This window comes from Agelaius phoeniceus, chromosome 6 (assembly GCF_051311805.1).
Source record: "Agelaius phoeniceus isolate bAgePho1 chromosome 6, bAgePho1.hap1, whole genome shotgun sequence".
In the NCBI taxonomy this organism is placed as follows: domain Eukaryota; kingdom Metazoa; phylum Chordata; class Aves; order Passeriformes; family Icteridae; genus Agelaius; species Agelaius phoeniceus.
The window spans coordinates 53,362,779-53,389,202 of NC_135270.1; the positions used below are offsets into that span (position 1 = coordinate 53,362,779).

Genomic DNA, 26,424 nt, shown 5'->3' on the forward strand with positions numbered 1-26,424 from the left:
AAAGTAATATTTGGCTTTGATAATTAATTGCTTCAAATAAAAAATGTGAAAAATCAGTCAATTCTAATTCTGCAGAACTTTAAGGGATGAAGCAGATATGGGTTATCAAAGAAGGTTTTATTTATATTAATTTTCAGGTCTTCTAATTTCCATCAGAATTGACTTTTTTCTTTCCTCCTTTATTCTCCTTCAGCTTTGTGATTAACTGTTCCTTACCAATCCCAGTGCCTAGTTCCCTTCACCCACCTCATCCTCCAATTTCCTTTTATTTTTAGCACCTACAGATTCTATCCTTGATAATTTTTTCAGTAATTTCACCTGAGCAAAATCCAATTCTGGTTAGCTTTATGCTGCTGTTGCTTTTGACATGGGTCTTATTATTCAAGAAAGATGCAAACCCAGTCATTTTGAGGGAGGCAGGGCAGAAAACCTCTTTTATCATATTCAGCCCTTTATGGGTGTGAGAATAACTGGGAGTCTCAAGCTTTGTGATAGCAGTAAATTCAGTGTAGCTGCCTGTTATTAGTTACTGTGACAACAGCACCTGGCAGGAACATGGCCTGTGACAATCAGCACTTTGTGGGGCACCTTCCCTGCCTGCTGTGAGGACTCCTTCTAAGGTCAGTGCTCAAGCAGTTTCTGTCCTGCTGCCTTGTTTTGGAAGATAAGAGAATTTACTAGCAGAGATGAGGGCTATTTCATGCCAGCTGCTCTTTGTGTCCAAGAAGATTTCCAGATATGTTTAATTTACAAGTATAAACACAGCCTTACAGTGGAGAAAGCCTGCCAAGAAATTCTGCAGAGGGAAAAGTTACTTAGGCAGGGACATTCTAATGCTGTCTTCCAACTAACAATCGATTTGTGTTTCTTATTCTCTTTTCATCTCCCCAGCTTCCATACTTGCTTCTGGTAAAAAAAAACACAAACCCAAACAACAAAAAAAAGTGTTTTCTTTCCTTGTGAGCCATATGATTGTATTTTCATTATAGAAACCTTCCCCTTGCAACCCCTCTTTCTTCAATACAGTAGCAGCACTTAGATGAGAATTGTCAGGTGCTCTTCTCATTTTTATCATCTGCTGCTTTTGTTTTCTGATCATGATCAATCATGCTGAATCATAAACTAACTAATTAGGCCATCTAAATTTGAGAAATTGGAAATAGCTGAGTAATTGAAAATAAACCATCTCATACACCCAACAGAGACAATTTACATGTAGAGCTATTTTAAAAGCACAAAAACTCATTGTGGGTAAAGGAGGCAATCTCTAACAGACTCCAACATGGGGAGGAGACCACAGGACAGTTTAATTGTTTTGGCTGTAATTTGGTAATTTGGTTAGTGCTTCAGGTGGGCTGACCCTCAGCCTTCACTAATTAAGACTGAAGAAATAACATCTTGTCAGGAAAAATCACCATGTTCTCTATCCCCACCTTAAGTTTTAATTTCCTATCTAAATTGCTAAATATAAGATGGAGATTTTAAATTCAGACTACTTAAATCCTATTCTCTCAGAATTCAGTGTAAATGCAATTTTTGGTAGCAACTGATACCCTCCAACACACTGGCTGTGTTACATGTTCTTATCATGTCAGAGCCAGCCCTGGGGCCAAAATATACACAAGACAGACACAAAAAAAAAAGTTAGCTATCTGTTGATTTATTATTTTATTCTAGAAAATGGCTATTCTGATTTTTTTTTTCTTAAATGCAAGTAATTGATTCTCTGGCATTAAAAAGTACTTGGGCAGAGAAATCCAGGAAAAGCATTCTTGTACAAATTTATTGAAAATATCTTCAGGTATTTAAACAAGTCAGATAGTATATGCTTATACTATTTGGTTATGTTTATATATTTTCTTCTATAAATGTATTTTACACATGCAAGAGAAGTCCAGATGAGAGTGGAGAGTTCAAAACAACCTGAGTTGTTTAGATTTTAAATTGCAGAATTCTGATATGGTACAAGGACTTAATCCTTCACACATTTTAGAACATTCTTACAGCACTGAAGATCTTTTCCACATAAGCCTGTAAAACTTGTTATTGTAATTCTTTCACAACAGAGAGCTCTGTAGACAAAATAAATACCCCACACATAACCAACAACTGAGGCTTTCACCTGGCACTTATGAGATCCACCCAGTTAAAAGAATGAAGCAAAGGCCTGGATAATTTCAACTGACAGAAAAAAGGGTGGAATCAGGAATGAAAATTGCATTATTTGAAATGTCTCTTTGATGAATAAAGTCAATGTGTAAACTCTGAACAAAAGAGGTCACTAAAATACGAGGGGTTTTTTCCTAGGGACAAAATGATAATGATCACATGACAAGTTAGTTATTGTTTAATCAGCAGCTGAAAGAAAATCAGACATTGTAAGAACAGCAGCATAGAAGTTTATATAGAATAAGAAGAAATAAAATTTAGACTTCAGATGTACTAGCAAATTTTAATTTTGCATTCACAAGCCAAGATTTCTGGAGATTCTTAAAAACCCACTTCAGCACCATCCTGATCATGATGAAAAGAACCCACCAAAACGAAAGACTTCAAACACATGCTGAACAAAAAAAGCCAGGTCAGAGCAACTTTAGGCTATGAAAATTTGTACAGCTACAAAACAAAACTTACTACCAGTTAGGATTACCTGAATTTGTTGTAGTCAAAGATGTAGACTGAAAGAAAGGTTAAAAATTTTATGAGCATTGTAAGACTGAAAGCTTTGAGGATAAATTAAAGGAAGTGTTCCAATTACATTTGTTGCATAGAACCCTGAAGAATAAAAGAGACCTGATCACTGGGTAGAGTTGTTTCATGCATCTGTAACCATGGATGTGAACTAATCTCTGCCCTCTCTCCCCTCTGTTTCAGGACACACAGATGTTCAAGCTTAGAATCATTAGTGGAAAGGGAAATAAAGGTTGGGAAGAACAAGTTGTAGCAATATGAACTCATCCAACACTCCAAAAAAGTGGCCATGAATTATTCAACAGAATAAGAATTTAATGTGCAAGAGGCTTGAGAGCCCAGGAAATAAGGAACAATCTAAATAGAAATTATGGGCAAGTGATGGAACTCAAAGACAACACCCAATCATTGTAACTAGAGAGCGTGGAAAATTAATAATCATTTAGAATTAAAGAATTCAATACAAAATGACACAAAAGACAGCACTACAGTAGTCAAAAGAGGATATTATGAAATCTAAAGCAGACACTTTGTTACAAAGATGCCAAGATACCGAGAAAGGAAAAGCTATGGTGTTTAAGTATAACATTGATACACGTGGGAAGAAAAAAATAACCAAAGAAATGAAGGAAGCAGAAATTAAGAAGTTGAGCTTCAAGGCCATGGTACGTAATTACTGCACTCAGAGACACGCCAGATGTGCAGGATGTAACACGGCATGATGCTAAGCAATGGAAGGCAAGGCGTGCTGAACCAGGAAAACTTAGCAGTTCTGAGAAAGCACTCGCACAGACTAGCAGCCAGGGTGATGCCCCGCAGGAGCCCAGAGAAAGACCCATTCTTTCCCTGCTGCTGAGGAGTGGAACGCAGAGACCAGCATGGCCATGCGAGACCCGGGAGATGCCCACGGGCCGCGGGATCGGCATTCCCAGGGCCGGCAAAAGCATCCACAGCCCCCTCGGAGACCGCCAGCCTCCATGGAGGGCCCGGGCCCGCGCCACCCCTCAGAAAGGGCCAGAGGCCTTCCCCCGTACTCTCTTACTGTGCCTCCCGCGCCGTCCCGCCGGTGTCGGGGCTGGCGGATGAGCGGCCGGGCCCGACCCGGCCCCGCTCCCGGCGCTCCCCTCAGGCCGCCATGTTGTGTTCCAGTCGCCCCGGCAACCGCGCACGCGCCGGCCCCGCGCCGCGGCCCGCTGCACACGGCACGGCCGGGGGGGGGCGCATGCGCAGTGTGCACGGCGTGCCAGCGCCCCGCCCCTGCCCGCCAGGTGCGCGCCCAGGTGAGGATCGTGGATGTCGCACCCTCCGATAATCTTATTTTTTAAGGAAAAGGAAAGACAATGCCAAGGTGAACGGGCTGTCTGGACGAGAGCCACCAGGGCTGAAGTCAAGAGAATGGAGCGGTAACTAGGGGAAACGTAATTTCGGCAGTGCGAGATCACAACCCACTGGCCACCTACCCAGAAGGGACCCCAGCCTCAACCGGAAAAAAAAGAACTGCGCCTGCGGACTAATTACATGAGAAGCGAGATGCTACTACCAAATAGTGGTTTGAATACTAATTAATAGAAAACTCACGTAGTTGGTAACCGAGGAATGCTGATGCCTTTGTTTGTTAAAAGGTAGAGCAAGTGTAAAGTTTTGATGATCACTGGGCTAGACTTTTGTGGGATACCACCCAGCTCCCTGCTTTGCGCAAACTAGAATAAAACCCGAAATACCTCGCCTGAAGGTGTCAATTGGCGTCCCGACTCCCCAGGGAGGGCGGGGAGGGGTTAAGGAGGGGAGCCCTTGGGATAAGAGACGTGCTCCATAAATCCAGCGGCGAGCCCTGTCTGCTGCCGAGCCTCCTCCTGTGGCTGGAGCAGCGCCCCGGCGGGCTCAGATTCATCCCCGGTGATGGCCTGATCCCTGGCGGATCCTGCGCGCCACTGCGGGATGGGGAGAGCCGCCGTACCGCCAGCCCGGCACAGAGAAGAGCCCGGGGAGAGAGCAGGGGCTGTGTTCTCATCGAGCTGTCTCCAAAAACCTGCATTTTGGAGAGCTCCCCTCCCTGTCCCCGCTCCCGATGTTTGTCTCTTGCTAAACAGATATCCTGTGCTTTAACGTAGGCTTCAAAGGTGAGCAGAAAAGTTCTTTTCTATGCAGCAAATGTAGTAAAAATCAAAACACCAGGAAAAAGTGAATTTTTTATTCGTGCAAAACAAAATCTTAGTAGTGTGTTAAACAGAATAGTAGATGCTTTTAAAGAATGTTCAAATATTTTAATTAAAAGAAACTGGAATCATATCTTAGTAAACCTGAAGAAGTATCAGTCTATTGACTTAGAGGCGAAGTTGTCCCCAATCCCGCGTTACAGTTGTTCCCTACCAGGCGCTGCATCTCTCTATAGGCAATGAAAAGTTGTCCAATTTGCTTTTGGTTTTTCTGAGGAGATAAGCGTTTGTTTCTATACGCGCGGGTCCGGCTCCGGCGCTCCTGGGGACGAGGAGATTCCTCGCCCAGTTGATTGCCCTCACTACGTCGGCATAGGATTATCTTTATTCCTCCCAGAGACGGCAGCATTACCAGGTGGCCGGTTAGCTCAGTTGGTTAGAGCGTGGTGCTAATAACGCCAAGGTCGCGGGTTCGATCCCCGTACGGGCCACAGGTATTTCCATTTTCTTGTCTCTTTCCCGTCTTTTTTTCGTCTCCGATTTGTCCCAGCGATTCCCATCCACCTCGTGCGGTTATGCTGAGACGCGGCGTGATCTTTGCACAAGTGCACGGCCGGGGGGTGGGGGGGTGTGTCTGTCTGTCTGTCTGTCTGTGCGGGATCGAGCGCCGAGAGCGGCTGCAGCACGGACCGAGCTTCATCGCGCGACTGCGGCTGATGGAGCCCGGCCGGCCCCGGCAGAGCTCGGGGTCGGCTACAGCGCGCTCGGGTGACCCCTTCGGGCTCTTTTCTGCCGTGTGGGTTGTGCTTCCCGCGTGACACCCGCTCCGCCGCCTGAAACGCCGCTCGGTGGGAGCGAGTGGCGGAGCGCACATTCACAGAACGGGTCACTTTGGAGGAGACCACAACTCTTCCAACCTCCCTGCTAAACTGACTTGTCCTACAGCACATAGCACAGGATTGCGTCCAGACCGTTCTGGGATATCTCCAGTTGAGGGAGACTCCACAATCTCTGAGCAACCTGTTCAGTGCTCGGTAACCTGCACAGCTCAGTTCTTCCGCATGTTCAGGTGGAACTTTCTGTGCATCAGTTGTCTCGTATCCCAGAAGTCGGCACCTCCGAGAAGAGCGTGGATCCATTCATTCTCTTGGCACAAGCCCCTTTAGACACTTGTACACAGACACAAGGTCACCTCTGAGTCGTCTCTTCTCGAGACTGGGAAGGCGCGACCCCCTCATCCTTTCCTCGTAAGACAGACGCACAGACGCTCCGGTTCCTCAGCTATCCCCCACTGCCCTCCACTGTACCCGCTCTAGGACCTCCATGTCCCCTCTTGTACTGAGACTCGGTACAGACTCAGCTCGAAGAGCGGGCAAACCCAACTACGGTAACTCCGCCCGCGGGTCCCGCGTTCAGTCCCACCGGGGCCAGGAGCTCCGGGCGCACCTCCGCCGGTTTTAGCCCGCGCGAGCCGCCGTCGGCGCCGGGCGGCCCCGCCCCGGGGGGCGCGGCGGGCGCTGCCGGGGGCGCCATTGGCCCCGCCGCCGGTGCCCCGCGCATCGCCCGCGCTGCCGACACCGCCGGGGGCAGCCGCCGATGCGGCGCCCGCCCGCCCGCGCCTGCTAAGATGGCGGCTCCCGGGGCGGGGGGCGCCGGGGCGCTGCCGCCCCCTCCGCCCACTGAGGACGAGCCCCCCGGGACTGGCGGGGCACCCCCCGGCGCGGCGGCGGGGCGAGAGGAGGGCGGCGGCAGCGGCGCGGAGCTGCTGGCGGTGACGGAGGAGCTGGTGCAGAGCTTGGCCGCCCTGGAAGCCGGCGGGGGGGCGGCGGCGAGCGGCACCGTGCTGTACCTGCGGACGGACGGGAGCGCGGCGGAGAGCGCGGGGCTGAGCGCCGGCGAGCAGCGGCGGCTCCTGGAGCGGCTGCTGGAGAGCCCGGGGCCAACCCCGCCGCCCCGTCCCGCCGCCGCGCCGCTGGCCCCCGCGGAGCTCCGGCGGGTCATCGAGCAAGTGAGCAAGGCCCAGGAGCAGCTGAAGCCGGCGGCGGCCCCGCCGCAGCCCTGCCCCGCGGGCGGCATCATGCAGAACGCCGCCCGGCAGCTGCAGAGCGTGGCCCAGCAGGTCGCCCTGCAGCAGGGCAGGGCCGCGGCCGCCCGCCTCCTCCCGCAGAAGGTAACCCCGGGGCTGGGGGAGGGAGGCTGCGGCGCTCCGTTGGTGATGAAAGCCACGGCTCCGGCGGGTTTAATCCTTTCTAATATATATTTTTTTTTTTCCCCCCGTTCTCCTCAGTCACACTTCCCCTCGGGTGTAGACTCCACTTCCATAGCTCAAAGGCACAGCTTTCAATGTGGTTTGGGAAATTCCGTGTTTGAATGTAGCTAATAGCTGCTGTGGTCAGTATTTCGGTGTGACAACACGTGCAGCCAAGAACAGCTTAGAAGAGCTGTTTCCTAGTGGTTAAGTGGTGATGCGCAGGAAGTTACTGCATGCCTCTTGCAGGTGACAGTCCCTGGGCTTTCAACCCACCTTTGGGGTGTAGGTTGTGAAGTGATTGATTTGAACTGAAGCAGAAATTTGGTTGAGGCAGAGAAACTGTGAGGGAGATGAACAGTAGCATCTGATTCTGTGAATCATCACCACAAAGTTTTTGTGAGCTGAACACACATTATAGGATGTGCTGGACTGCGTGTTTGGCCTGTGTCATGTAGCAGACTGTAGTTTTCCCGTGTGTGGGGTTTGCTGAAGGTTATGAATGTGCCTTGGTGATGGCATTGACTCTGCTACTCCAGACAGGGCTGCTAGCAGGAAACAAAGCTGTGACATGGCCTCAGAGCAAATTTAACATGCTTTACTTGAACTGCAGTCACAGCAGAAAATGTGCAGGAAAACCCATAGCTTGAAGGGAGGGAATCTGCTTTGATGCATTAAGATGGAAAGTTAATGATGTGCAGCGGTTTCTTCACGCTTTGCTTTAAGGGAATGTGTTTATTATCTCAATAAGTATTGTACTTATTTATTAATACTGTATTTGTGTAATTGCAACTCTTCCTTTTTTCCACAAAAGCAGCTGGAAGCCATTTGTGTCCAAGTTCAGCCAGGACAGATGAAGGAAACTGAAGGGCCAATGACATCATTGGCACCAATCCAGTCCAAAACTATAACGCTGAGTCAGCCAGTTGGTAGGAAATCTAGCATACCAGGAGCTGGCATTATTAATCCCCAGATAATTAGGATACAGCCTGTTTCAGGAACTGAGCAGCAGCAGCTACTCCTGCATAGTTCTTCTGAGTCTCCAGTTCAGTTGCTTATGCAGAGGCCTTTCCCATCTCACGGCTCAGTGTCTGGGGACAAGATTCCCCCATCCAAGATGGTGAATGGACAGAGGGCTTCTCGTGCCACAGCATCAGCTTCAAGGTCTCCAAAACCTACCGTGGCTGCAGCCAGTTCAGCAAGTACACCAAGCCTTGAAAAAAAGCAAAAGGATGACAAGTTAAAGAAATCCTTGAAGGTGAAAACTCGTTCTGGACGGATTTCACGCCCCCCAAAATACAAAGCTAAAGATTATAAATTCATTAAAATGGAGGATTTGGCTGATGGTCATCAGTCTGATTCTGATGACTACTCTGAGCTGAGTATAGAAGATGATGAAGAAGGAAAGGTGAAGGGAAAGGATGCATTATTCAGTTCTTCAAATTATAATCTGAAACCCAAAACGTTTAAATGTCAGACTTGCGAAAAATCTTACATAGGCAAAGGAGGATTAGCCAGACATTATAAACTTAACCCAGACCATGGACAGCTGGAGCCTTTACCTCAGAAAATACCTCTAAATAAGCCTAATGGAAGTTTATTTGTGGAAGAGGAAATGATGAGTCCAGCACATTTGGATTCAATTGCTGTCACTTTAAGTCATGAAAAAGCACTAGATACCAGTCTGGAAGAAACTGTTGATTCAAAGGCTGGAGAACAGGTAAAGTGTTACTTAGAAAATCTGTCAATTCTGTGGAAAGTAGAATGGCAGTGCTATAGCTGCACAGTCTTGTACTGCTCAGAAATGTCCACTGATAGACTACATTAGGCAAATTTCCCATTGAAGTCCTTTAAAATTCAAATTGTCTTTTGCAGTGCTGCAGCAATAGTACTCTTGCACAGACACATAAAACTAAATGTTCACTGAGTATTCGTTTCCTACTGTGTTTCTGACATACAGTTTTCACCTTGTCTGCATAAATGACATTCTTCTCTGGATAAGAACACTGTTGTTCAGTTACAGCCTTTAGCATGACAGCAACACATCATCTGCTCTCATTTTCTGTTGCTGAAATAATGTCATCACAGAAAAATCTCTTATTTGGAACATAGCAGTAAACTACAACTTTTCCTAGAGCAGGTTTTCAAAGTGAGGCTTTGAAACGCTGCACACCAAACACTGGTGAAATTCCACCCTCTAGGGTAGAAGCTGCCTCAGCTGCAAATTTTTTCCTGTGATGTTCTAAGCTGGTCACTTCAAAGAAAGGTTTCTCTTTTAATATTGAAATGACTCTTAACATTTTGCAGCAAGAGCTGATGCAGCTGCTGGTTAGGAAAAAGTACTTGTTTAGATGTAGGGGTGTCACATTTATTACTTGTCTTTGTAATCGTGAATTTGTTCTCAGCAAAGTGGAAATGTACAGGAAACAAACCTTCCCTCATCCTCTACACTCAGTTATCATCTCTGGAAAAAAAGAATTGCAGAGTACTGAAGTCTGCTCTCTGAATTATTGTAGTTGTTTGATACAGACAGGAAGGCAATCAAGATCCCCATGCTCAACCCCTAATCCTGTGTCAAATTTAGAACTAATTTAGTAATTTAATCCCTGGATAGAACTGTCATAAATTTGCCATTTATAGAGCTTTCCTAATCAGTAGAATAGTAGGGAGTTACTGAATACTGGGATGCAAATGTACAGATTATGCAAAGAAGCCTGATGTAACTCAGTACTATTATAAATTAATTTCTTGAAAGATGCTGGAACATTCTTAGAAATTCTAGCTTGGAAGGGGAAGATGCTTAAGTAAGAAGTCACTGCTGTGAACAGTTAAAAAGTTTTACACTGAAATTATCATTATAACTTAAACATATAAAAGATACTTTGAGTTCCTGTATGATCTTATAAGAGAAGCTGCTTCCTAGCTGTGTTCCTAGGGAAGACAGGATTTTGAAAAGTGGTAACTGGGCAGTACATTTTGGAATTTAATTACTGGGCTTGTCAGTGTTCATGGTGTCAGAGTTTTTGCCTTTCTTATAAAGTCTTCATGCTTTGACATAGTTACAATGAAACCCAAATTATTCTTTGAGTATGTTTTACTGCTAATTAAGTTTTATTTCTACATCTTTATCTAAAGAGGATATATTTTACTTCAAAAATATTAAATGTATTTAACCCACTTAAACCACCTCTTTCATTATGTTTATTTAATCTTTTTATTTTGTATGACATCTTGTGATTCAAAAATGCTAACTTTGCAAATAATGGCATATATGTGATGCAGAAGTAGCAGTCTTACTCATGTGTTGGACTTATTCCACAACTTTCTTTGCAAGTTATGCTTGTATCCAGCTATGAGTTTCTTAAATATGCTATTTATTATTTGCATAGATGCAAACTTAATTTTAAAACCGTCTTCCTCAAAATTGTTTAAAATGGTGAATAAACACTTTTCCTTTTAATTAAGGCATCAGAGTGTGAGGAAAGCAGACACCTGCTGGCAGAACAACCAAATGAAACCAGTTCAGGACGCCGGGGACCTGTAACCCCAAAAGGACCTGGAAGACCCAGACGACCAAAGAGACGTGGTAGACCCAGGATGGGTGGAAGATCCAGGTGTTCTGGAAGGCTTAGCAGACCTGGTCAGTCCCCTTCAAAGTCACTTAGTAGTGTGTCAGCAGAACACAATGTATTCAGAAGAAAAGCTAGGTTAAAAGAGGTATGGTTCTCTTCTGCAATTACTTTGTAAGTGTTTTAAGTATTTTTACCCCACCCCAATTTCCCCCCTCCCTTTTTTAATTAATCACTTATTTTCAATGAATCATTTTTTAAATTTTTTTTTATATATATCCTCATGTATGGACAAGATGAAAGCCTTAGATGGCTTCTAAGAAGAAAACATTGTCTTTTAAGGAAAAAATACTTCCAGCAGAATACTGGAAAAAGGGAAAATGGGAACTGGGTTTGGAAATGGACTTCTGACATGTAGATATATTCTTGCTACCCTTTTTCTGGAGAAGGAAAGTTACTGCTAGTATCTCCTCCAACACAGTGAAAGAAATAATAATGAAAAGAACCCAAAAAAACCAAAACAAACCCACAAAGAAGGTCTTGGGGGAGGATAGAATGGGGGTTAAAATCCAAGTAACACAACATGTTCTTTATTTTCTGTGTGTTATAGATCCTTTATGGCTACTAAAGCTACTGAAGTTGCTGTTCTTTCTATGAATTGGCAACATTTGTGGGACTGAGTTTTGTCTGTACGTCAGTAGTAACTATTCTGAGGTTTTGTAACTTACTCCATTTTGGAGTTAGTTTACATCTGTTCTTAAAGCTGCCTAAACATACAGCATATCTTTCAAAAAAAGTAGTGATATTTTATGTTCTGAAAATGGGGTGCATAATGTGTGGGCTGCTTTTTCCTAATAATCTCATTCTGGCTTTTGACAGCTAATACAACAATGTGATAATGAAGATTTAATGGAGCTGGCTCTCCCACGTCTTACAAAGCTTGTTACAGTGTATGAATTCCTCTTGATGAAGGTGAGTTTTTACGTAGAAATATTAAATTATTTTAGGGAAATGTCCATTAGTACACATAAAAAGATTCCTTTTGAGACATAATTGAATTTCCTGAATTAATATCATGCAGTATGTAGATGTTCCACACATCACTTCAGTCTTACACAGGCAAAACTCTGGTAAGTCTCAACTCAAAGCTTTGCTTTTTGCTGCCTGGTTCAGTGGCATTTTGAACATTCCATAGTCTTTTGACTTGAATGTTTCTATTTTAAAATGTTGAACAGAACACAATTGACAGATCTTAATCTTTTTTTAATGTATAGGGGAGGGAGAAACAAGCCCTTTTTTATTCCCCTCTTATTTCTAGGTGGAAAAAGGACATCCAGCCAAAGCTTACTTTCCAGATGTGTATAGGGAGTTTGAAGATTTGCATAACATGGTAAAGAAAATGGCTTATGATCACCTCAGTAATTCTGATTCTCTGAATTGCCAACAGCCTGTTGAAATAAAAGATGCTAAGGTAATAAAGCACTCTGTTTGGAACTATGATTGGTTGGTTTGTTTGCTTGTTTTATTTTAGATGCCTTGCATTTTTAATTTTCTCTGATAATTAATTTTCTTGTGCAGGTAAATTTATTTGAAAACAAGAAGATTTTTAATTAGCAAAAATAGGCATTATTGTGAAAAGTCCAACAACTTACCAAGAAGAAAAAGAAATCCATAATAAAACTTCAATTCTAGTTTATGTCAGTGGATACAACTAGAAAGATAAAAAACATTTCTAGCAGTGCTGATGCCTGCCTTGCATATCTAGAGTAGTATGAAGCTGCATGTTACTGCAAGGTTTATTTGGCATCAACCACTAATCAAAGTACATCCTGATGTTTGATCAGGAAGGAGGGGAGGGTCTATATTTAAAATGAGTGATCTTCATTTAAAGAGGTAAGTCATTTCATTTTAAAATGAGGGCAAACTGAATGCATCTATGCGGTTTCCAGTCACATTAACAAACATGAAAGGTAGTGACTACATTAATAAAATTGCAAACTATTATTTCAGTGATTCCAGATTGATTGTTTATGGAGCTCTATCTGGAAAGACAGATGAAACCTCTTTCTTGCTTCTCTTCTGTGTTCATTCTTAGTATAGAATGATGCTCTTTAAAAAAGAACAAGACCAAACCAAACCCCAAAACAACCTAGCCTTGAGAATCTGGACAGTAGCACACCTAAGTAAGGTTGAAGCACAGGAATGGAACATGAGGAGGGGGGAAAATCCTTAACTACACAGAGATACTCTAAACAGAAGACTTGAATATTTTTAATATGGTGGAGAGTCTCAATAATCTTTATTAAACACTGCTCTGAGTAACTGTCCCTGGATTCTATATATAGCCATAATTCTTTCAAGTTTGCCTGTTAACAATCACCTTCAGATGAAGGTCATGTTCATGTGTCACTGTGAAGGCTGGTAGAAAACATGGGAGTCTAAATACTTGCATTGAGCTGAGGTGATCGTCAGGCTAGACAAGATGTAGTTCTAGTTCAGTTTTAAGAAAATGAATCTGTATTTCAGCATGTAGGTATTCAGATCTGAGAGGCTAACTTTTACTTTTTCCCTTATATCTGTTTCTGAAGGTTGCTGAATCTCTAGGAATCACAGAAATACTCAGTGGAGAACAGAAGATGCAAGGTGCAGACCCTTATTCACAATGTGTCATTAAAATGGTCAGTGAGCAAGTGCCTGTGGAGGTGCTGGGACAAAAACGGTTAGCTGAGGTATGGAACACCTTTGTGGAAATTAACAGTGAAACTAAGACCAATTAAAACTTTTAAAAATACATAATTATTCCTTACAAAATCATGCTGGTATTATCTGAGTCATGTTAAAGTAAGGCTTTTGTGGTGTTTAGAAATACTGAAAATACTCTCTGCTGTGCTATCATAGCAGGGCATATGAACTAGGACACTAAGTATGGGCTTTGGGAGGACACTTGGTAGCATTCAGGACAGAGTATCAAAGACTTACAGGTATTTGATATAGGGACAAAAGAACTTAATTGAGGTGCTGGTAACTGGGGGCTCCACAGATTCCAGCCTGTGTTAGAGGAAATGGCCTAACCTACAGCAGGTTCAGACACTGGAGAAGTGATTGCTAATTGGATAGAGGGGCATGAAAACAGCTTACTTCTTTCTGACAAGTCAGTTGATGAGCTTCAGTCTGTTTGTGCTGTAGCAGAGAGCTGTGTTTTGTCCCTTTGGAGTTTTGGTCAAGTGTTAGAGCTGTGTTTAAATCCTTAGGAAGACCTTTAGTGTAAATCCTGTTTTCAGGGATCAGCAGTTCACTGCCATGATGTTCCCACAGTTATCTTTTCCAGTATTGTCAACTGTTACAGGCTGCAGTTAATCATTCTTGTATTGACAGAGCTCAGGGGAAGAACTGCTGCCACCAGCCAAAAGGACCAAGTTAGAAGATGTAATAGAAAATGTGAACAACGCTTATGCCAGTCAAGATGAAGTGAAAGAAAGGAGTGGGAATTTGTGTACACTGTTTGAAAAAGATGGTAACTTCTTCAGATTTTTCCAGTTCTGTTCATGGAGGAGCTGAACAAATCTTTGTTCTTCAAGCTACTGTGGTTTTTGTCTTCCAGTTTCATCTCTTAACTTGCTTCCCAGGTCCTTCAAAAGCAGCTGTTTAACTGGAAAAGGCCTCATGAGGAGGGAGAAGTTACAGATGATGCAGACAGCAGTAGCTCAGTGCTGGATGCATGATAATCAGTGATTGATACTACTTATGAGTATAGTAATGTCCTCTGCTGTGTGCTTCCTGTCTGTCCTGTCCCTCTGAGTGCACAACCTTTGTGTCAGCTGTGGGAGAGCAGAGGAAGGACAGTGCACGTCCTTCCTCTGGCCCCAGCCAGCTACAACAGCAGAATTACCAGAGCTTTGTGGAACTTGGGGAAAGGGAGAGCTGGTGTAGGCTGTCCTGTATCAATCACTGGAATACATCTTGTATTGGAATTGAGGCACCATTTGGCACCACAGTCTTCAGGTGGTTGCCTTTCTTTTTATTCCTTCTTCATGTTTCATCCTGCTGCCCTTCAGATTAGCAGGGTAACAGTGAAAGGAAAGTAAATCTCTAGTAAGATGTGTCTATCAGTACCATCCACTTTGTAAATACCTTGTTTTGGTGTTGCTCTAAGTGCCTTTGCTTTTGCCCTTTGTATGCTTTTTAGTCAATGGTTATTTTTGTTTCCCTCCATTACATTTTCTTTCTCTGAAAGGCTCTCTGCATGACCATGCTTACCTCTTGCTGCACTATGATTTTCTTCTGGGCTAGGAGTTTTTAAAATTACATTTTGCTTGCACCTGCTAGTAGGGTGTTTGCTAGTCTACAGTGCAAAATGTTAAAAATAGTCCTCTCTGCAGTGTTAGTCCCTTTTTTGTGCAGTGGTATCTTTCATAACAAAAAAAAAAAATCCAAAACCAGACCAACTTACTTGTTCATTTTGAGCTTTAATAATAAAAACTGACAGCTCATACTACTGCAGCTTAGTAGTTATTGTCCAACTACTTTCAGGGCTTGGGACCCTGGTCAGGTCCAGGTCAAGTAACTGGTAGAACACTGCATTTCTTGTGGTTTTTACCTTTTCTGGCACAGGACAAAAGTGCTGCAGGGGCTCTTAGCACAGCTAATTAATATGTAGCAACCTGATGACGTGTCTGAGTTCAGGATGAGGAACAGAAATTTAAACAGAAGTTTAAATGCTTCCATCGACTTACTAAAAGTGATGAGGGTGAGCAGCTGACAAGTTTGTGCCTGGTAAAGTTCTTATCTTTTAATATTACTGGCTGCATGACAGATGGAAGAAAATTGAGTTTGCCTTTCAGCCCAGGTTGTTTTCAGGATGAACAGAAAAATGCTGCCTCTAAATGTAAGGTCTCTAGTACTCTCTAAGTATTTCTATATTAATATAGAAATACTTGATAAACGATCACTATTCAAAAATAAGAAGTTTTATTATTATTTATATTTATTTTTATTTTTTTAATATTTATATAGTTATATTTATAATTTTATAGTTGTGTATTTATATTTTATAATGACTTTCTCATTGGGAAGTTCTATGAAACTCCTGTAAAGTGCTTCAGGTTTGCTAATTTGGGGGAAGCAAAGTAGGGAAGTAGTCTAGCTTTTCCTCCAAAACTATTGCTGAAATATAGGTTTTTTGGCATGCAATATTAGATTGCCCAACAAAATAATACTTCTTCCCCCTTTTCAGGTTTTAATCCATTAAATGGAGAAATCCTGCTTTCAGAAGACAGGCATATCACCTGCTGTACAGCTGGAAGTACGTTACAGACAGCAGAGGAACATAACTCACTTGCTGATTCAGGAGTTGGAATCGATGGTGAAAGTTCAGGTCCCTTCTCCCAAAGTGTGGAAATGAGGATGGAGTATCCCCATCCTGCAGGGATACAGGGAGCAGGCGTGGCAGGTGAAGGATCTCTGCTGCACCCTGGAGCGGTGCTGCCCGTGGGAGCAGGCGGCTCGGCCGGGTCGGTCCGGGCGCGCTTTGTGAGCGGGAGCGCGGCGCGGGCACCGGCAGCTCCTGAGCTCCACAGCTCCCTGATGGAGCAGGCAGGGGCCAGGCAGAGCACTGGCCTAACAACGACTGCAGAAAACGGTCACAGTCCAAAATATCATCAGCTGCAAGAAGAAATCCCGAATTTTGCAATTAAAGAACGTTCTGAGCAACTCCATAATGCTGATGTGACTGATGAGATGCAGGAACTTGAGAAGGTGTTTTCAACAAACGTTGTGCCAATAAACTACCCCCAGAGTGCTCAGGCTGAATCACACCCTGGCCAGGGAGCTTCCCTGTCTGCTCATGGGAACCAGGAAAACGCTTTCAAACACCAGAGTGAATATTCTTGTGAGACAGAGGAAGCACACGAGATGGCAAATACAGTTACTGTAGATGAAACTGTAGCTTTTGAGATTTCTGATGAGAGCCATGATTTTTTGTCTCAGGGACACGAACAGATTTTTATTCAGACTTCAGATGGGCTTATCTTGTCTCATCCAGACACTGCTGTTTTGTCTCAGGCAGAAGGCATCGTCATTGTGACTGATTCCAACGGTACTACAATGCACATTCGCACACCCCAAGGGATACCTTTGGAAACGGTGGAAGCACTACTGGCAATGGAAGCAGGTGGCCAAAGTGAAGATATTTTGCTCTCACAAAGTGAATTGGAGCCATAAATTAAAAACCCCTATAAGCTTTCTTCTGGAAAAGACTGATTATAAGATGTATATTTTTCTAATGTGAATACTGAGATAATTGAAATTTAACTTATTTGTAAACTGTTTCTATGCCCTGTACTTTTTATAACTTATGTTTATATAAATTTAGCAGCATTGCAACCAAAAATTCTAGAATTAACATTGTTCTATTTGCTTTATATGTTGGGGATGGGTGGAAAGTGGAAATCTTGTCAACCCTAAAACTTGCACTGTTCCCTTTTGTTACGTAATTCCTTTTCTCTCTAGCCATCTCAAAATGCAGTAAGTTGTACTGCTGTGCAGCAGTGATGTGCTGTGTACTGGCAAGCTGTATATGGGTAAAATAAAAGCTATATTAAAAATGTGCATTTTCTGTGCCACTGAGATTACAAAACACTGTTATTGTGCTTTTTAAAAGCTACCTTGAATATTCATTAGCATCTAGACTTGATGCACATAAATCTGCCTGGAAAAATGAGCAGGTTTAAGTATAATCCACAAACTTGGGCATTCTGGGAACAATGTGACAGCCTAGCTGATCCTTACTGAAATAAGCATTCACTGAGTTGAGACAAAAATAGCCTCAAACAAGATCTGATTTGTACTGAACAGTTGGAAATGTGTTTAAGTTGCTTGTCTAATGTACAGCCACACCTCTAAAATATGCTGTTAGGTAAACATAAATGGGAAGCTGCATAAGTAGTGATCTAATTTTCTTTAATGAGGTACCAAATTCTTTTTTTGCTTTAGTCTGTCATGGCCTATTTTTGTTAGAGTGCTATTACACTTTTTTTCCCCTTTCAGATGATGCATTCTTTATGAGTTCTACACTTGAACCTTTGCAGTAACTCCATGCTACCTTGTACTGTTTAATCATAATACAAAGGGACTGTTGCTCTAGGCAGGGAGAAAACTTGCCCAATTACTTGAATTTTTGTCATACTTTCAATATGATCCTTGGATCAGATTATATTTTTGTGGAGACCTCCTACCAGCATCTTGTCCAGGGCACTGTCTTTTCTTTCAAAAAGTTTAGCAGGTGAAAAAGAACAGCATTAAATGAACAGACATTACTGAAAAGTGGTAACATATCCTTAAAATGTGTGTGTCACCTCATTGCTGAGTAGGTGCAACTACTGGGACAATCAGACAAATCTGCCAAGGACAGGAGAGTTATTCTTAAATTGAGTATGAGCTCTGATTTTTTTTTTTCATGGTATTGTCACCGCAAAGAAAAACACTAAAATTGAATCTAAACAGAAGACAACTTAAAGATTAAATAAACTGCTCTACTATGTCCCTTTAAGCATAGTTGGGTTAGGCTTTTTTGTTTGGTGTTTTTTTTTTGTGGTTGCATAAGTAGAAGATGAATTTGATTATGCAAAATGTTGCTTTTTATGAGTAGTTGTTGAAGATACTGTACATTAATGAGTTATTAATGAGTTACTATTTGTTTTGGGGTTTTCCCCCTCTTTTTTTAGGAGGTGGTAATTGCCAGAGGATACAGACCTACCTTGTAAGTGAAGGTAGCATACAAAGCAAAGTTCTGCTGGTGTTTCAAAGTCTTTCATTGCAGTGAGCAATTCCTTATGATACTCTTTTGTGCTGACTGTCCAATAATTATATTTGAGAGCTACAAATATAACAATCAACTACTTAGAGCTAGAATGACAAAACATCTCTGCAATGATTTTGCAGTAATCTTCCAATGCCCAACAACAGTCAATAAACAAGAGGGCCTGTGAATATGAAAACCCCTTCCTGAAGAGCTTTTTTCCTCTTAAGAAATGAGAACAAACCACAATTTCCACCTGTGGAGAAAATGAAAACTTGCTTCAATTTTGCCTTCCCTATCAATTTGCACATGCTGGGAAATATAATACACCTACTCTCATCTTAAAAGAACAGTTCTATATGTGAATCAATCTTTTCTCCTTGGAAAATATTTCTGAAGTACTGAGATGTTTCCATAGTGACACAGGTCTGGCCCAACTCAGATGAATTAAGGTGGCTGTTAAACTAAGTGGAACACTTCCACTGAAAAAATAACAAAACCCAACAAAGCTATTCCTAACTTTATTCTCCTTGAGCTACAGCAGAATTTCTTTTTAGATGCTGGAATTGTGGGTTAAGAATAGAACTCTTATTAGCTGCCAGAAACAACCTCATAGTTAACAGAACAACTTTTCAAGAAAACTTTTTAATTCATGCCTGTCTGTCCTGTTACTGCAAGAAACTGATGAATTTCCCTTACTAACCCCAAAGTTTCAGCTTGGGGCTAATGAGGAAAGTGACCTTGCTTTTCCTATCAGTACAGAGGGACAGACACACCTTCAAACCAAAACCACTTGACATCAGTATCAGTAACCCAAGGAAAAACTCACTGAGCCCTATGACAGGAGCAAACAAGATGGGATACAGCCTTGACTAAAGCAGGTTTTGTTTTATTCACAGATGCTTTCATGAAACATCTCTTACCAAAAAAAAAAAAAAAAGTTAAAATTAATTAAAAGGGACAAGACCTTATTACCTTATTATATAATGACTGTAGAATGCTGAGTTGTACTAAACCTTCCCTGGGTGCTGGTTCAGGTTTGATGACTCTTTGAGGGTGATGTACCCAACAACACCAGAATCAAAACCAAACCAGAATTCACACTATTGTCTGCAGCAGCATTTCAAAATCACATACCAAACTATGTGGATCCTTTTGGATTCTTTTTGTGCTTTCCTCCACTTATAAATCAAGTACAAAAACATTTGCCCTGTTAATTCTTGCAAAAAAAAAAAAAAAAAAAAAAAAAAAAACCAAAAAACAAAACCATGGAAGATCAAGAAGTGCTGAATTTCTGTGGCAAAAGGGACCATGTGGGTACTTTAGGCTGTCCAGACTTGGGAGGAAGTAACATCTTTTGCTGTAGATTCTAAATGCATTGAATCCCCCAGACTACTAAGCAGTGCTTATCTCTTTCTGACTACAGAGGACTTAGCCTCCTACTTGTAACCTCTGTGTTGCCCTTAAAATAGATAAAAACAACCAAAACTAGCTTGTCCCACGCAGAAAAAGGAGTACCAGCTGAGACAAAGTAAGGAATATGAATAGAGAAAAATATTTTTAATAAGTTTTACAAAAAATCAACTTACTTGGTAAGCCTTGCAATATGTCAGTTCAGTTTCATATTAGCATCACTAGAAGGCAGCCATGTAACCTGTGGAATTCTAGCACTGCCTGTGTCCTGTTTCCAGCAGCATGGCTTCAAGCAGCAGCATGCTGCTGTTCTCAATGTAAGGCTGGTACAGCCACGAGGATAAATACACCATCATCAGATCCTGGTCAGCAGAATGAGCAATGTCTTGTACAATGGTTTGCTTGAGTTGTAGTTCCTTCTTGTACATTTCAGACAGCTTCAGACAAACCTCATCTGAAATGGATTGAAAAACCAAGCACATTGACCAGAACATTTCAGCAATTCTCTAAAAGGTAAATTATACTTGTAATACATGGATCATAAAAAAACCCTACCTTACATAAGCTATTCCCCAATTGTAGCTATCTTTTTTTTACAGCATTAATGATATTTTTTACATTAGAATATAAAATGCTAAACAATTTCCTCAGCTCTGGGATGTATTTTACACACTTCTGATTTTGACATGAGTCCACATTTAATTATAGAATAAGCAGTGGTATTGGTTCTCAGGACTCACTGTAAAATAATCAGTTTATTCCTCAAATAACTGAAATTTGGTTTTAAAATTTGGTAACGCTATCCTGCAATACAAGCTTCACATTTTAGAGTTGTTCTTGATGTTAGCTAATCTTAAGGATGCCCTCACATGCTGTGAAGCACTTATGATCACCAATAAGTAATACCAGTAGTGAAAAGGAACAATAAAAAAACCCCAAAAGACCAAAACCAAAGCGTTTATTGTAGAAACTGTTACTAATTATGTTAGTAAAATTGGTAGGGAGGTTAAAATGCATCAGTAATCTTTCATTGTTTGAATTCCTAAAAAATAACCACACAAAGTATTTTTAAAGAGAGACTGAGCTTGTGCTTCAAACTTAGCCTGAACTATCACTGCCTTCAGAAGGATTTAGTCTTTCATGGAGTAGACAGCATCACTAAATGATTCAGTCACAATGGGTGTTTTGACAGCAGTTGTCTTTGTCATTCTTATTCTTTGAGGCTGGCAGAAACTAATACATTAAGATTCCTGCTAAACTGTGGTAGTGAATTAAGAGGCAGAGCTTCACAGAGGTATGATTTTCACAAAGAAGGCAGTTGGTTTGCATGCAATCAGGCTTCTCTTGAATTCAGACAGTTTTGAAACTGGGGTAATACCAGTTGGGAGGCAGTACCTTTTGCCATCAAGTGAGCTCTAAAAGAATTAATATTAACAGTTGAGTGTAACATTTCTTTACTTGTCTTGATTGACACTGAGATCAGAGGTATTTTTCTTTGGCTGCTTGAGAATTAACTGAGGTATAGCTTGCTTTTGCATTCAAGGATTTAATTTCAATGTCAAGAAACAAGTCAAGTAGTTAAGCCTGCAGCTTAACACCAGCAAGTTGCAAATTCATCTCTGCCTGCAGAGGATGTGGCTGTTGCAGCTTGGACACTGTAAACTGCTGACAAATTCAGCTCTATGCTGTAATTGTTGCATGTCAGACAATGCTTGGCAGTCATCAGCAGTAACCCTAAACCAAGTGATGCATTCACATGTTTATTGATTAGTCAATTGTAAAGGAGACAGCACTCTCTCCCTCTCAGGCAGGACATCCAGATAAGAGGGCTTATTTTTCAGTCATAAATTGGATGACACTGCTGACACAATGTAATTAGCTAAGATAATCAATATTTTACTTACAGAAGTATGATGTGGGCCATGTATGAAAGAAGGGAGCCTTGCAATTCCCAGCTCCATGGTGGAATGTTTCCAAGTCACAGATTGCTTTAGTAGTCGAAGTAAGCTTTTCCATTTTCAGTTGTATTTTTGTCTGAAAATGATGAACATGGAACGTTAATGAATATCTCAAGAATATTAGGCTACCATAATCTTAATCATCTTTTGAAAACACACTATTTATTAAAGCTATTTAATATTGACATTTCTAACTCCCATTTTTTTAACTCCAGACAGGAATCAAAACTGGAATCTATATAAAGACTACTTAATATGAGATACCTAGAAATTTTGAACACAGCAGATATGACTCTGTTTTGGACATTCTTCTGTTTCCCACATGTAGAAATATACTAAAGCCCTCTCATTTTTTCACCTCAGCAACACAGAGGCTACCTGTAGGAGGCTAATTTAGCACTGGGGAAAAACATCACACCAGTATAGCACAAGACCTATCAAGATCTTTTTGTACATTACCATATCAAGATGACTTTAATTTCAAAAGATCAGCAGCAGGTGAGAAAAGCAGCTAAAGCTACTACTGACAATATATCTAGGGATATCTAACAGCTTGCTTCAAAAAATAGGTCATTCCATCCACTTCCTTCAAGTTCATCTGACTTTGTGCATTTGGGTATGAATATTTATACCAAAATGAAGCTTGCAGGCAGTATCCTTACATCAGGCAGCTAAAACACAGATACATCTATGAACCTTAAGCTCGTATAAACTCCTAAGGAATAAAAAATAAATTAGGTCATAGTAACTATGTTTAGTATCCAATCTAATACTGACTGCTTAGACGCCTGTCCCTCAGGAAGAGTAAAAACTTTATCAATGCATTTGTAGTCTGAATACAAGAGTGCATCAAGGAAAAAAAAAATCCCCATTTTCACCACAGAAAAAAAATCTGAGGGAAATCTAGCCAGTTTCCTGCTTTTTCTAAATACTGGAGGTCTGTATTCTGTCTATGAAAAAAAAACCAAAAACCTACCATTCTTTTAATGGGCCTCCACTTTGGCAAAAGGCTATAAGAGTTATTTTTAATGAGAATTTTAAATTACGGTATCTGGCAGAAAAAAAATTGTTTGCTTCCTGTCAAACTGACAGGTGACATTAATTCCTAGCAAGGTATCCAGAAAAAATGTTGGGTTACATAATTATCTTACTCCACTCTCCAGAGAAGGAGATCTGCACAGCAAGTACAGATAGGAAGGCTAAAAGTATGACTGCATTATGTGTGATCAAAGGCAGCTGCAAGGATATGATGGCAGGTAGAGCCCTGCTTTATGCTTTGCTGTTTCTTTTGTTCTAAACAGAGGGAATATCCAGGATGAGAAACAGAAAACGGATGCACCTTTGGAATGCGTTCTTTGCACGATTTGTTTCCACATCACTTTACACAAAGGAGGGAGTAGAACTATAAGCTGACAGAAGATGTAAAACCAACTTAGAAATTTACCAATCAATCAAATAAATGGTGCACTCTGGATTTATAGTTATTTAGATTTTAAGCCAAAGAACTATGAATGAAAATCCCAATTTTCTGCCTACAATAAATACTTCAGGACATTTTCTTGTTACTTGAGCACACTTGGAATTGATTCATATTGACTAAGTCTAAAAAATTAGCATTACCATTTGCTTTAAGGTCTCAAGTAATTCTGCACAGCAATTGTCCAGCTCTTCATTATATTTTGGGGTTGGCTTTTCAGGTTCTGTGGCACTGTTATCACATGCTATCTCCAGTTTGTTGTCCTGAAATCTAAAATAGAAACATGAGGCAGCATAAACAACTACACATAGGTTTACTTGAGCAGTGCAGATTTAAAATCCTTGTGGTCTGATCCTACAAAATCTCTCACTCACAGGCTGCTCATGAGAATTCCTACATAAAAATAGCAAAAAACATAGCTGGCCATGTGGGCAAATGGGGCTAGTACCACAATCTACAGAGAAAAACAGAACTACTCTACCTTAGAACACGTGCTTGAAAAAACATTTGCAGGTGTTAAGATAACACTTTTTCCCTCTTTACCCTGCCCCTGTGCTGGAGGTTGTCCTCTCATCACCAACAAGGTATGCCCAGGCTTCAGCTGCTCCACAGGACAATCTGGAGCCTCACCACAAACTCACCTTTGTGCAACTTTAAGCCAAGACATTTATCTGTGACCCCAGAGCAGCCACTGTGCAGACACCTGCCCTGTCTGGCAGACTCACACCAGCTGTAAACTTAGACTGGAGAGACAGAGCTGCTGAAGAGCAAAAGCAACATCTGGCACCATTACAGCAAAATATTCCTCAGCTTGTACCTGTCAGAACCCTGTCAGACAAACCCTCTTCAGCTGTCAGGAATCTGGAGAAGCTGCTCACAGCCCTGTTAGTTAAGGTTTTCCATTAAAGCATGAAAATAAAAGCTCTACCAAAGTGGGGGTTTTTTTCAGTTTTTCTGTGGGTTTTTTTTTATGGTGGATGTGGTGTGGTATTTTTGTTGATTTCTTGTTCGTTTTAAGTTGTCACCACTAAAACTTTTTATCTGTACAAATCACTGAGTCTTCCTTAAAATCTTCTGAACTTTTGACTTGAGGTTTTTTACGCCTCACTGTAAAACATGCAAGAGAATAAGGGAACTCACATGGGCTGATATTTATAAAATTAGATTTTAACTTGGTACATTATGTAAGTATTAAAAATATGTTGCATTTGACTATGTAAAATAAACATTTCCCATTTCTTGCAAATATCATTACTATATGAGACATTATTTGAATGTAAATAATTTATGTAACCAAAAAAAAATGCAGCTGCTGAGTTTGATCTAAGACCTAGCTTATTCACTCTGACATGTTCTTTTCCCATCCCCCAAAAGAACTTTCTAGTGAAGAAAGCAGATTAATCTCTCAATAAAAGCAATCTTTATGCTATCTTTATGCGTGCGTATCAGCATACTTACTGCTCACTGATCCTCATGTTGACTATTTTGTTTGCTGTAGTAAATCCATTATCATTCAGTCTCTCCCATTTCATCATTAAATTATGCCAGTCTACTGCATTATCTTTAATTTTTCTTGCACTGACAGATAAAACAGGCCTTCTTGGTGTACTATCAGGAGGACTTTTAGCTGTATGAGAAAATAAAGAAATTGAAGTCATTTAAAGCATACAGAAACAAATCAATGTCCAGCAGCTATTTGTGTGAGGGATCTCCTTGCTTTACTGGTAAATATTGATTAAAGTAAAATGGAATTTACATTAACTGTCCTTGGTCGTGAAATCTAATTCCTCATCTCTTGCTATTTGCAAGAAAACCATGTTATTAAAGAAGTGGAAGCACATTCTGAGCTGTGCAGTTGCAGCACAGACAGCAGTGGCTTTGTAGTGCTGGCAGATCTAGCAATCTTCTGACATCAAATGACAGTCAGATGCTAATGCAGTGCACAACAGAGAGAAATCATGGCAGCAATGGCATGTGTGCAGTGCTCATACCACGAATGTCAGAATTAATTCACAGCAACATGTGAGCTGCAAGAGTTTGGGAAAGGCTGAGTCCTGCTGAAGGTGGTGGGTGCTTTGCTGCCGAGCACAAAGCCCTCGTTTCATGGTGTCTCCATGCAAGAACCCTCTGCTCCTCCTCTGATCACACAAAGCAGCCCCGCCTTTGCACCTCAGGTCCTGCCCTGGAAGCCAAAGCAGGGCTTAAAGCCAAGCCAAATGCCCTGCCTGAATGTTTGCTGGCTTCAACTTTTATCCACAGAGATGCCTGAAAAGAGTTCATCACATCGAAAGATATTAAGTCCACACAAAATCATAGAATGGGTCAGGTTGGGAGTGGCCCCAATGGGTCAGCTGGTCCAACCCCCTGCTCAAGCGGGGCCATCCACCCCAGAGCACATGGCACAGGATTGCGTCCAGACAGTTCTGCAGGGACATCCGGATATCTCCAGGTAAGGACACTCCACAACCTCCCTGGCTCATCTGTTCCAGGGCTCGGTCACTGCACTGTGAAGTTGTCCCTCACGTTCATCATTCCTGTGCATCAGTTTCTGCCCATTGCCTCTTGTCTGGCTGGTTGGCACCACCGAGAAGAGCCCGGCTCAATTCTCTTGACCCCCACCCTTAAGAGATTTATACAGAGACGTGGTAAAACACATGGGGGCCCCCCATTGCAGACGAGCGAGGTGCTGGACACGGTGCACACCGAGGTGTGACAGCAGCAGCCCGGCGGGCTGGCAGAGCACCACAGGCGCTTTAAACCTCGTTAGTTTGCTGAGAAATCCCGGGACCCGGCCTCTGGCCGCCCCCTGCTACTCCCGCGTTCCTTCGCTCGCTCCCTGCGGCTCCCCCCTCACTCACCCGCCATGGCGACCCCGCCGCCCGCGGAAGTTTCCTCACGTCCGGCCCCGCCCAGCCCGGCCCCCGAGCGGCGCAGGCACCGGGGCCGCCGCCGCTCCGCCGCCTCGGGGCTCGGTGCCGCCGCTCCCTGCCGCCCTTCCTGAGCCGCAGCCCGCGCCCCGGAGCGGTGAGTGCAGCCGCGTCCCCGCGGAGCCGAGGGGGACCCCTCAGGGCCGGCCTGGTCCCGCTCCCCTCCCCGGGCGCCGCCAGCGGGGCCTGC

At 42.3% G+C, this 26,424-nt stretch overlaps 3 protein-coding genes and 1 non-coding gene across 9 annotated transcripts in view; 3 read left to right on the top strand and 1 right to left on the bottom strand.

The window, feature by feature from the left end:
• The first annotated feature begins 5,264 nt into the window (after nt 1–5,264).
• TRNAI-AAU (transfer RNA isoleucine (anticodon AAU)) lies at nt 5,265–5,338 on the top strand. The gene has a single exon. It is a non-coding gene; the product is annotated as a tRNA-Ile (tRNA).
• A 1,017-nt stretch (nt 5,339–6,355) lies between these two features.
• ZNF839 (zinc finger protein 839) lies at nt 6,356–17,298 on the top strand. Of its 2 annotated transcripts, none has more exons than XM_054634914.2 (8): nt 6,356–7,017; nt 7,910–8,815; nt 10,561–10,812; nt 11,544–11,636; nt 11,983–12,135; nt 13,253–13,393; nt 14,040–14,178; nt 15,898–17,298. In XM_054634914.2, the coding sequence occupies exons 1-8, from the start codon at nt 6,475–6,477 to the stop codon at nt 16,881–16,883; spliced, it is 3,213 nt and encodes a 1,070-aa protein (XP_054490889.2). In that variant the 5' UTR covers nt 6,356–6,474; the 3' UTR covers nt 16,884–17,298. The 2 variants fall into 2 exon arrangements, with proteins under 2 accessions (XP_054490889.2, XP_077036835.1); XM_077180720.1 differs by having other exon boundaries at nt 7,913–8,815.
• Nucleotides 8,168–26,289, bottom strand: CINP (cyclin dependent kinase 2 interacting protein). Of its 3 annotated transcripts, XR_013182898.1 has the most exons (6): nt 26,166–26,289; nt 24,766–24,934; nt 23,451–23,577; nt 21,777–21,906; nt 20,049–20,326; nt 8,168–8,308 (listed from the first exon to the last, which is right to left on the bottom strand). XR_013182898.1 is itself a non-coding variant. In XM_054635331.2 (5 exons), exons 1-5 carry the CDS (start codon nt 26,170–26,172, stop codon nt 20,124–20,126), a joined length of 636 nt encoding a protein of 211 aa, XP_054491306.2. In that variant the 5' UTR covers nt 26,173–26,289; the 3' UTR covers nt 19,992–20,123. The 3 variants fall into 3 exon arrangements, 2 of the variants coding, with proteins under 2 accessions (XP_054491306.2, XP_054491307.1); XM_054635331.2 differs by lacking the exon at nt 8,168–8,308 and having other exon boundaries at nt 19,992–20,326; XM_054635332.2 differs by lacking the exons at nt 8,168–8,308; nt 26,166–26,289 and adding an exon at nt 25,299–26,123 and having other exon boundaries at nt 19,992–20,326.
• Nucleotides 26,213–26,424, top strand: part of TECPR2 (tectonin beta-propeller repeat containing 2) — a 43,256-nt gene continuing 43,044 nt past the window's right edge. For 2 of the 3 annotated variants that reach the window (XM_077180717.1, XM_077180719.1), the window contains exon 1: nt 26,213–26,331. The gene's annotated coding sequence lies outside the window, so the exon portion shown is untranslated. The remainder of the gene's footprint in view (nt 26,332–26,424) is intronic. The other variant, XM_077180718.1, reaches the window with a different exon arrangement.

Coding starts and splice junctions, on each gene's coding strand:
- ZNF839 (XM_054634914.2), top strand. CDS start 6,475: ATGGCGGCTCCCGGGGCGGGGGGCGCCGGGGCGCTGCCGCCCCCTCCG. Junction 11,637..11,982: donor ATGAATTCCTCTTGATGAAG/GTGAGTTTTTAC, acceptor TCTTATTTCTAG/GTGGAAAAAGGACATCCAGC. Junction 13,394..14,039: donor GACAAAAACGGTTAGCTGAG/GTATGGAACACC, acceptor TTGTATTGACAG/AGCTCAGGGGAAGAACTGCT.
- CINP (XM_054635331.2), bottom strand. Junction 23,578..24,765: donor AACATGAGGATCAGTGAGCA/GTAAGTATGCTG, acceptor TTTCTATTTTAG/ATTTCAGGACAACAAACTGG. Junction 21,907..23,450: donor TTGAGACCTTAAAGCAAATG/GTAATGCTAATT, acceptor CATCATTTTCAG/ACAAAAATACAACTGAAAAT.